Below are 12164 nucleotides of genomic sequence, written 5' to 3'. Positions count from 1 at the left end.
ACATATGTATGTATTGATTGTGTGGCTGATAGAAGTTCATAATACTAGTGGCAGAAATAAATGAAACGCCTTATTTCAACCAGTTTAGTCTATATTTCTTTTCTTTAATTAATATTTAAATTTTTGTATAAAAGTCTACCTCATTTTATATATAATTTACTGCATTTATAGCGCATTTCAAAATTTGTACAAAAATTATAAAATTCCAAAAAATATGCCAACACTTCAAACATTTTACTCAGCATTTTTAGAAAAATTTTAGGTACGCAGTTTTATAGCCCATTAAATTAAAGTAGGGTAAAACGAAGTTTCATGCAATTACAAAATTCCGTTGATTTTTGGGAATTTTTTAAACGATGTTGGGCATTTTCTTCCAAATATTTAAACAAATTGCCGAACATACTTTGTATGGAAAAAAATGTATGACACCTCCAGCAAAAAAAATTATAAAAACTGAACGTTGCTTTTAGTCACTTGAAACTTGCACTTCATCCTTCTGTAATTTAATGGGCTATACTTATAAAATTGCGTACCTAAAATTTTTCTAAAAATTCTGAGTAAAAAGATTGAATCAGTTTGAAATAAAAAAAATTGTAAAACACATCAAGCAATCAGTATACTCACGACACTATGAGCCAAATACAGTAAAAGTGCGTTTTTAGTTTTAGAATTTTTTTTAATAGAACTTTATAATTTCAAAAATATCATAAATGACGTCAGAGAGAAAAGCTAAAAACGCAATTTTACTGCATGTATTTGACCCATGGCTTCGCGAATATATTGATTTTTAACCGACTTCCAAAAGAGGAGGAGGTTTTCAGTTCGTCGGAATATTTTTTTTTTTTTTATTTATGTTACCGCATAACTTTGGACCACGTCAACCGAGGTGGTCCCATACTAATCTGGTTTAGATCCGATCATTGGATCATGAAATATATAGAGATATATATATTTTTTTTTAAGTCGGTTTTTTTTTTGCTAAAAATTACTTGTTTGTATGTAAAATTGCCTGTCGCACGGTGCATGTGTATGTATAATAAGCTAGACATACATATGTATATAAAAAATATTTAATATTAAACAAAAGAAATATGGCGAAAACTGGTCAACATAAGGCACTATATTATTGCCACCATTGCAAATTACAAATCCCGAAAATCCCGGGATTCTTGGAAAAATAATCCCGGGATTTTCGGGACTTAAAAAGTCCGGGATCCCGCGATTAACTTTCCTAGTGCGTACATACATTTTTGCATGTATTAGGGATGTTAATTTTTCGGCTTTTTCCGATCCAGGGATTTACGGGATGGCGTTGTCACAATCCCGGGATCCCCAGGACTAGTATTCATTACTATTCAACAATTTTAATCGAAAAAATTGCTTCTATATTGTTTGAGAAGCTCTCCTACCATGAAATAAATAATAAATAAATGAGTTTAAAACCACGGTACAATAATTACAGGTATTGTCTTCCCAGAGAGCGCATATTCCGATCTGACTTATTTAAAAAATATTATTGTTGCCCACACTAAAACGTTTACTGCTGGAAATATCCCTTTTTCAAATCCTATATACCATATATGTTCACTAGGGCGGGTCGATTTGTAGATTCCCAAAAAAATTAAAAAAGACACATCGCGATTATGAATATTTGGGTAATTTCAAGCATTTTTGCCCAAGAAACCATAGGTCTAAAATGAATTTTGAGCCAGCGCTTTTTTATACCCGAGCGCACTTGTGCACAAGGGTATATTAATTTTGTTCACATAACGGTTGTTTGTAACAGCCAAAACGAATCGAGATAGATATAGACAAATGTATACATAAATGATCAGGATGAAAAAAGAAATCGATTAAGCCATGTCTGTCTGTCCGTCCGTCTGTCCGTCTGTCCGTCTGTCCGTCCGTCCGTGTACACGATAACTCGAGCAAAAATTGAGATATCTCAACGAAATTTGGTATGTAGGTTTCCCTTAATCCAAGGTAGGTTGGTATTGAAAATGGGCGAAATCGGACTTTAACCACGCCCACTTCCCATATAACGGTAATTTCCAGAAATACGAAAACTGCGATATTTTAGTAACTACTGACGATAATTCACTCAAAACTGATATTTACAATAATTTTTAGACGAAAAATAAGAATATTATAAATTTTTGGAAAATGGGCGTAGCCACGCCCACTTATGGTTACATGTGTATATCTTAGTAACCGCTGCACCAATTTCTTCCAAACTTGGCACAGTTGTTGGCCTTGGTACAGCATAAAAAATCGCCGAAACTTTTTAAAATCGGACAATAACCACGCCCACATCCCATATAACGGTAATTTAGAGAAATACAAAATCTTCGATAATCAGTAAATATTGAAGCTAATTTATTCAAAGTTGATGCTTGCAACAATTCTTTACCAAGAAATACGTGTATGGTAAAATTTTGGAAAATGGGCGTGGCACCTCCCACTTATGATCACATATAAGTATATCGGTAACCGTTTTACCAATTTGTACCAAACTCGGTGTGGTTATTGTGCTTGCCACATATAAGCAAAACGTTGAAAATTATTGAAATCGGACAAAAATTACGGCCGCTTTTCATATAACGGTAAATTTCAGAAATGCTTGAAACTTCAATATTTCGAAATTTAAGGACGCTAATTTACTCAAAATTGATACACCCCGGCTTACCATCTAGCGGTAGCTTTCGGAAAAGTGAAAAAAACATATACAGTATATTTTGCTTTGCTGCCTCTATGCTTAAGTGCACATTTAAGATACCTACCCCAAAATGCGCATCAAAAGCATTATTTTTAACATTTATAAGGAAACTGCTCCGATAGATGCATTCAACATACCTGCACATTGGCGATACCTGCCTTAAAAATTGTGCGACTAGTATCAATTGTCAATGAAAGTATTACGTTTACCTGCACTGGCCCTACAATTACCTAATTTTACAACCTTTTATTTATTTTGCTCATCTCGCAGAACAACGAAAATGGCTATCAATTTATGTAGTTATATAGATAATTAGATAACATTCGGTAAAAATTTCGCTTGCAGTAATTTCTACATGGTAAGTGCTCCGCCAATATTTGGTTTCATAGGGATTCGGATACGTTCCTCATTGAAGTAGTTTACTATCACAAACGAATATGCAACTCGGTTTGCGCCCCACTGTAAGCCAAGTATGTTGGATCTTTTTGGTGTAAGCGTTGGTAGTAGTGTAAGTCATGTTGATCAATTTTCCCTGGCTGGAGTTTCTGACCACGAGCTAATGATAATATTTTTTGACTTTGAATTTCACAAAACGAAGCCTTTAACAAATTTTACCTTTAGAGATTTCAAGAATGTAAACACATCTGCATTATATGGCGAAAGTGTCTCACTTAACTGGAACTACTGCTGGTACTTTGCAAATGTTGACGACAAATTAGCCTATTTTACAACGCTAGTACAATACTTATTTGATAAATATGTCCCTATTCGCAGTATTAAAACAATTGATCATAAAAAGCCTTGGTTCACTAAAGCCATTTTAGTCCTTATCAAAGAGCGATGTAGGGCTTATAGATCCTGGAAGCGTAATCCCACCAATGAACGCTGGAGCACATATAAAAACTTGCGAAACAAAGTAACATCTGCTTTGCGTAATAGTAAAAAAGCCTATCTCGATGCAAAATTTAATTCCAACATGCCTTCCAAGGTGTTGTGGAAAAATCTGAAGTCACTGGGTGTCTGCGCCAAGGATGTGAAAACCTGTATAATAGATGCTGATTTAATGAACTCATACTTCGTTGGCGTTAATTCACATCCGAATGCACCACCTTTCAGCATTAATGAAAAACTAGTTTGTAATCCTGCTTTCGAGTTTGTATTCGATGCAGCCACTGAAGACGATATTGCAAAGTGCATTCTTGCAATAAAATCGAACGCCATTGGTGTGGATGGTCTTAGCCTGCGTTTTTTAAAACTTATCCTCCCGTACGTGCTTCCTACACTTACACACATTTTTAACTTTGCCTTAGCTTCCTCTACCTTTCCAAAGCAATGGAAGATTGCTAACGTGATTCCGGTCCCAAAAAGCAACTCTTGTAACTCTCCCCAAAACTTTAGACCCATCAGTATTTTACCAATGTTGGCGAAAGTTTTCGAAAAGTTTATTTCCGCTCAGATAGTGTCACATATGAACAAATTTAATTTATTGAGCGAACTCCAGTCTGGGTTTAGATCCAACCATAGTTGTTCCACAGCCGTGTTAAAGATTATGGACGACATCCGCCCCGCTTTCGACAGTAAGCTGCTCACAATTTTAGTACTCTTAGATTTTTCCAAAGCTTTTGACATGGTAAACCATGATATTCTTCTTTTGAAATTGAAAAATTATTTCGGGTTCAACCCCAGTGCACTTAAGCTTATAAAAGACTACCTCTCGAACAGGTCACAGCAAGTCCAGTGTGGAGATATCTTCTCACATCGCCGAGAAATTACCTGTGGGGTACCTCAAGGCTCCATTTTGGGCCCCATACTTTTCAGTATTTTTATAAATGACATTGTTCAATGCTGCCAAAACTCTTCCATTCACCTATATGCTGATGATACGCAGATGTACCTTTCACGTCCCATAGGTCTTGCCGAAGACTTGGTGGCCAGATTAAATGAGGACCTGAAAAGAATTGAAGTCTGGGCCACCATGAATGGCCTCTCTTTAAATGCCACCAAAACGCAGGTACTTCCGATTTCGTGCGTTCCTTTTGATCTCAGTAGCATATCACCAATTATTTTGAACGAGATGGAACTAAAATTTGAATATGCTGTAACTAATCTTGGTATTAAAATGAATTCCCGCTTAACTTGCACGGCTCACATACGTTATAGTATATCAAAAATATATTTTATATTAAGAAATCTATGGCATATATGCTATTGTCTGCCGATTAACACAAAACTCAAACTAGTTAAGTCCCTCATCGTTCCCCATATTTCCTATTTTGAACTGGTCTATGGCAATCTAAGCTACGATTCTAAGAATAAATTAAATCTAGTTTTAAATAACGTGGCTAGGTTCATTTATTCTAAAAAGAAGTTTGACCACATATCATTGTATACTAAAAATATTCTTGGGCTCACCCTTGATAATTACCTCAAAGTCCGCAATTTGGTGTATCTATTCAAATTAATTAGAAACCGTCAACCTGGTTATCTTTTCCGGAAATTAGTTTTTGTGAAATCATCTCGTACACACAATATTGTTGTCCCAAAGTACAAAACTTTAACGGCGTCTAGATTGTTTTTTGTTAGTGCTATAAGAATTTGGAACTCACTACCAATTTCAATTAAATGCATAACATCGATTGGTTGCTTCAAAATGGCAGTTACAAACCTATATGTGTAATATCCTCCCTCTATTCCCCTCATCTATGTTTATCTATGTTTACTATCCTATTACCCCATCAACTAATTTGTTATTTTACTTTCTTACCCTATAATTTTTGTATTTTATACTTATTTTAGTACTTGTAAGATTAAGTTAAAAGTTTTGAAATTTATATATTAATTTGCGTACAACGAAAAGACCCTGCGTCTTACTGTACCTATGAGATGTTATAATAATAATAATAATAATAATAATAAAGACAATTCGCTTAAGTGCCTTTTTCGGTTACGTGCACAAGTTTTTCGTGCAAAGAAGGATGTGCAGCTAAGCAAAATATACTGTATTTAATACTTGCGCCGGGTATTTAATGTTCGGCTCCGCCCGAACTTAGACTTTCTTACTTGTTCTATCTAGTTTTTTTTGAAAAAGTGGCTCACCTGTTGAAACAACTGTATTGAAAAATAGCCAAAATGTGTATCTGGGGGTTTTTGGGGTCGAGGAATCCATTTCTGGCATTAATTTCTTCTTTTGAGGGCCGCCAGAGGGCGCTTCCACACTTTTTTTTTGGATTTTAATGCCTTTTTTCCGAAAATCGACAACATTGTTGCGAAAATCGACGAAATTTAGCTTTCTCATAGTTCAACTTCAATTTTTAAATAGCCTAAAAACGTTGCAAATTTTTATTTTTTTTATATTTTTTTTATTTTTTTCTATTTTTTTTTTGTTTTACATATTCAACACAGTATGAAAATGTAAAAAGCATGCTGTCACACATTTCATTTGTTTATCGGCATATTGTATGACAAATGAAATGCCAACAACATATTAAAAACAAATAATATCTATAAAAAAAAACATTTTAATATACAACGATTTTATAAATCGACTAGAATTTGTTTTGATAACTTTTGATTTTGAAATTTTAGCAAAAGTTATTATAAAAAAGCGTGGGGCGCATGTAATAGCCCTGAATTGATATGAAGGGTAATATATGTCTGAATGTGGATATATGAATAACAACCGCGTAAAATCGATCTCAAATTTGTACTTTGAATTAAATTTGTACTCGTAGAAATTTTAGGTCTATGTTATGTAGTTTAACTATTGTCAATTAAATCTAATGCTTTGTATTGCATGCGCCCCACGTTTTTCATTTTCAATCTCATAAATGGTTGAGAATAACTTTTTATTATTTTCTACTTTTTAGTTCATTTATAAAAGCATTGTATATTAATTTTTTTTTTTTTATATCACAAAACTCTTTTGGCCATCGTTTCACAAATGCAAGTACACCTTTAGCCTTGTTGACTGTCACATTAATATGAAGATTAAAATTAAGCTTAGGATCCATTGTGATACCACGGTCCACAAAATTGTATACCTGTTCCAGGTTATGGTTACCTATTGTATAAGAAGTGGGATGAACAGCTCTTCGCGAGAAGCTCATTACTTTACATTTCTTAAGATTTAGAGGCATAAGATTTACTTGACACCAGTAAGCCATGCTGTCTAAGTTTGATTGTAGCAAAGACCTTTCTTTAATTGAAACGTACGATTTATAAAGCTTTACATCAACTGCATACATTAAAATTTTGGAAAATTGTATATCTGTAGAAATATCGTTTATAAAAAGCAAGAACAGAACCGGGCCTAGGTGGCTACCTTGAGGGACTCCTGAAGTAACATCAATGACGTCAGAGATAGTATTTTTAAACATTACCCTTTGTGATCTATCATAGAGGTATGAAGAGATCCAACGTAGAAAATTAGGTGGAAGACCAAGAAGATCAAGTTTGTAGATGAGCAACGAGTGGCACACTTTGTCAAATGCTTTACTGAAGTCAGTATATATAACATCAACAGTTTTGCTTTCACTAAATGCTTTTGAGGTGTAGGATGTTAATTCGAGTAAATTTGTAGAAGTTGATTTGCCCTTGCAAAATCCATGTTGACTATATGAAATGCTAGAAGAGATAGAATGCGTCAACTGATTTCTCATAATTGCTTCAAATAATTTAGGAATTGCAGAAAGCTTAGCAATTCCCCGGTAGTTCTCCACTGAAGATCGGCTACCGCTTTTATGTAACGGGGTTATTAACGATTCCTTCCATATAGTTGGAAAAACGCCCTCTTTAAGAGATAAATTAAATATCGCTGTTAACGGCTCATAGAGATAATTAGAACAATTTATAAGAATACAAGTAGGGATCTGGTCAGGACCATAACTGAAGGACTGATTTAAGGATTTCAGATAAACTACTACATCATCGGGAGATATTACTGGGATATTTATTGAGTTCATTGGACATAGTTTAAAAGGATAGTCAATGTTAGCATGTGAGTTAATGGAATAATTGGATTTAAAAAACTGAGCGAACATGTTAGAAATTGTTTGATTATCACTAGAGACGGTATTTTGATACTTCATGGCGGAAGGAAACCCACGTACATTTCGCTTGGAGTTTACGAAGTCATAAAATGATTTGGGATTATATATTATATGCCGTTTGATTTTACACAAGTAAGCTTTATAACACTTTTTGTTTAATTCAAAAAACTTATGACGCAAAAGTGAGTATTTTACATAGTATGAGTGTAAACCGGTTTTTTTGTGTAATCTAAAATAACGCGACTTTCTATTTTTCAAATTTTTCAGTTTTTTAGTGAACCATAACTGTGTTTGCTCTTCAGGAACATACATGCGTTTAGGCACATGCTTTTCAAATAATTTATGTAAAGTAAAGTTAAAAAGTGCAACGCTTTGTTCAATATTTTCTTTAAATGCAGGCCACGACAATTTAGACAGTTCTTTGTTAAGCATTTTAAAGTTGGCTTTCGAAAAATCAAAGCGAATATTTGGTTCGCATGCTTGGGTACTGCAATTTTGACCCTCACTTATAACTTCGTAAGATACCTCCATAGCAGGGTGGTAGACATCTTCGGGCAAAACTAGTGGATCACACTTATTTACAACGGACTTAGATGCATCATCAACATAAACAAGATCTAATACTTTACCAAACTTATTGTGAAGTACATTAACCTGAGTTAGGCAGAGTTCAGCCATGTCCTCTAAAAATACGTTGTTGCACGCATTAGACGCGAAAGGTACGATATCATTGTCAATGATGTTCCATGATATGCTTGGTAAATTAAAATCACCCAACACAATCATTGAGTCAGAGGGTTTAGTCAGTAAATTAACTGATTTCAGTAAAGAGATGAGTCGTGAATACACCAATGTGTCAGATCGGGGAGGGATATAGCATAGAGCTAAGTAAATAGACCCTTTTCCAGCCTGTACACGAATGCATTTGAACTCTACTGAATCAATGTGTGGAAGACTAACTACTAACTAAAGTTGGGAGGAAGACTAACTGCTTCGGATGGTATTGAAGAGTCTACAGCGAAGAGTACGCCACCGCTCGAGTCTGTCCTCCCTATCTTGTCTATAGATATGATAATTATTTGGAAGAATCTCTGAATTGAAAATGTGAGGTTTCAGCCAAGTTTCAGTAAAAGAAAGAATATTATAATTACATTCAAGGCCTTTAAAGTATAAGTTCGTTAATTTAGTATTTAAGCCTCTTACATTTTGGTAATAAATACTTAAAGCAGATTTAATAATTAGTTTTTTGATTCAGTGTTATGACGGGAAATATTAGCTAAGTTGTTTACTTTTTTGGACCTATATTCGAATTCACGAATGAAAGCTCCGGGGGGCCAAAAAGAACTACTAAGCAGCGCATTAAAATTATCTAAATTTACGTCAATTTTAAATGAAGCAATATTTCTTTCGTAATTAAAATTAAATTTTCTGATGCTTAAATCGACAGTTGTAATTTTTGATGAGATGTAAAGCTTTAATCAAGCCGCTGATGGACCACCACAAACAATAACCGCAGGACCAGTTACAAGTTCAAACGCAGAAACAATCGGAATAGCATCAAGCTCTGTAAATTTTGGGGAGTCAACAGTGGGTATAACTGCACCATTAAATAATAAAACCTTAAAACGCTGTTTGAGTGTGCCAATATTACGCGCTGGTCCCGCATCCACTTCTATGACAACTCGATCTGCAGCCGCAGCTTTGGCGATGCGCAACGGGGGACACGCAGCTAACCCCAAAGAGACGCTAGCTACACCAAAGAAGAGTCAAAAATTTACTATACGTGATACTATTGGAGATGTTTTTTCTGGTAACAATTTCAGTCATAATATGCACATTGGAATACCACGTTCAAATCCTTCCTCAAGAGAAGTATCACCAGCTCCAATGTTTAATATATTTGCACCAAGAGCTCGTCGTTATTCGGCTAGTTATACACCGCATGGAGCAGCTGGTGCTGCAGGCAGTGCTGCTGCGGCAAGTGGTTTACCACTTTGTCTCACGCCCCGAGTTTCTCAATTGCGCCAAGAGGAGTGCGTAGACATGGTAAACAGTCGTGAAGCAAATCATGAACGTGAAATACACAGTGCCATGCAGATGTCACAAAGTTGGGAGGATTTGACTTTAGTTGCTGAAAATTGGTCCTGTAAATCAGAGGAGCTAAGCAATCCCTTGCAGGTCACGTTGCCCTCTGCGACAGCAAGTTGTTCAAGTCCAAGCCCAACAAGTAATCGCGCCGGAATGAAGCTTCCTTATGGCTTGTCTCCATCGCCAACAAGACGTACTTTCGCTACGCGTCGCTCAATGTCACCAATTGCTATGCGGCCCTCACAGTTAGGCCCCGTTAAACGTAAATTTGAGCTGGATGACAGTGGCCCTGGCAGTAATTGGAATGTATACTCCCAACCACCATTAAAGAAAATATTTACCGACAGTCGGGGAACTTCGCCTGTTTGTCAGTCACCATCTTCAATATGCCCCAGTCCAGATTCTGGCACATATGATGGTCGAATAACACCAAAGCTATTCATTTCAAAGTTGTGCACCAACAATACAAATAATAATTCAGCATGTTCATCGCCGAGTAGCAGCGTAAGTGGTGGAATCATCGACTCAACTACTACCTTAGGTATATGTTCATCCGCCTCTTCAACGACTTCTTCCGTTTCTGGTGGCAGTGCGCCTATGTGCATTGGAGGTGGTAGTATTGACGAAGGCATTTCCATTGCGGATAATGATGACAAACTTACAAATAACACTGTTTCGACAACTAGTAATGCATCCGTAGGCAGTGGTGATACAAGCGGAGGTAATGGATTGCAACCAATGAGCACAGATATACAAGATGATGCTACATTATTAGATGACATGAAGAGTGAAACATCCTCGATTGGTGGATGTTCAAGTATCAGTATCGAATCGTCTTCCTGCGATAGCGCCTCTAAAGCCGCTGCTAGTTTTCTTAATAGACTGAACGTTGACGATATTAGTACAAGTCCACTTGCAGTACAGAAGAGCTTCTACATAAACAAGCAGGGTTTAACAGGACACAAAAAGTTTATCGTAAGCAGTGGGGTTGGTGAGCAAAATGATAGTATTAACGTAAACAACACCAGCGCAAGCTCCCCTGCTCTGATTGTAAACAGGGCTGATGCTGCCTCCACTTCATGCACAAGCGGATCATAAATAAAACGGTTGATATTTGATTTTCGTAATAAATTAAGTTAACTAATAATTAATCAAGAATTAATTTCTGCATATGCTGAATATGTTGATTTGCCCCTGATATTAAGCAAAAAATTATGCTGAGCTACGTACCTACTACTTATAATAATTAGAATTACATACCTGGAAATTTCTTATTCGTTTAAGTTTACAAACATATTCTATTTTTCGCCATAACTTATTGTTATCAACTCATTTTTGTAGAGTTTAGTTGTCACCACATATTGATGTTATAATTATTTGCTATAATATTTGTTTGTCATACCAATTATGGGCAGTGCGAATATTTTGGCTGCCGAATTTCACATACAAATTAGTACGATATTTTAAGTCAGTCCGGCAGGTTCTGCAATTCACTTCCGACTGAATTTGAGTCAAGTTCGCTTTGAATTCAAATTGGCAAGGGTTGAACTTCACTCGGAAGTGAATTACAGAACCTGCCCGAGTATGTTTATATGTATTTATTTACATTAGAATAATTTACGTAAAGTGAATTTTGCTTACAAGTTAAAAAGAAAAAAATTGTTTCTCTTTTTTTGTAAATATACTTTTAAATTGTAGAAAATATTTATTAGTTTACCTAAATTGGTAACGGACGCCGTAAAGACTAGATCGAGTTATAAAATATAATTTGGCAAACAGTGTAAGCATATTGTCAAGTGGCATTTGCTGGTTTAAAATAAAATTATTTCGTTTCATTTAAGCTATTTAATTAATAAAAATTATGTCGTTTTTAAAAGCCTACACTGAGAAAAAGGATTAGTTTCGACAACTAAAGATATCTAGTTTCCGAATTTTGACAATATTTGGGAACTGTTACCACGGATTGGGAACTATTACCATGGGTTGGTAATTATAACTAAATATATTAAAGCTTCTAATATTCATCTAGGTTGTAACAAATCGTTAATTTAGTTGAAGCGTTTGGTTAATACTAATAAATATTTCTTTGAAGCATATTTCTACAAATTCCATTGAACTTTAACGTATGGTTCATAAAAGGATGTTATTAAGCTCTGCTAATGCAGATCAGCTTTCTTTCAACACATGGTTTAGTCATAGATACCAAATCTTGGTTGAGGCAACCACGATTTGGTTTGAGAGTGGAACATATTCATGCTTGTGAGCAGTGTTGCCGCGAAACGTTTTTAGTGGTAGCTAAATTGCAGCTAAAA

At 35.3% G+C, this 12164-nt stretch overlaps 1 protein-coding gene across 1 annotated transcript; it reads left to right on the top strand.

The window, feature by feature from the left end:
* Positions 1 to 3692: 3692 nt before the first annotated feature.
* LOC118754717 (flocculation protein FLO11-like) lies at positions 3693 to 10950 on the top strand. Its single transcript, XM_036489605.1, has 2 exons — positions 3693 to 3907; positions 9237 to 10950. The coding sequence occupies exons 1-2, from the start codon at positions 3693 to 3695 to the stop codon at positions 10948 to 10950; spliced, it is 1929 nt and encodes a 642-aa protein (XP_036345498.1).
* Positions 10951 to 12164: the final 1214 nt, after the last annotated feature.

Source organism: Rhagoletis pomonella, unplaced genomic scaffold (assembly GCF_013731165.1).
Source record: "Rhagoletis pomonella isolate Grant_MI unplaced genomic scaffold, Rhpom_1.0 Rhpom_scaffold_00002, whole genome shotgun sequence".
Lineage (NCBI taxonomy): Eukaryota > Metazoa > Arthropoda > Insecta > Diptera > Tephritidae > Rhagoletis > Rhagoletis pomonella.
This window is presented reverse-complemented; position numbering and strand designations above follow the sequence as displayed.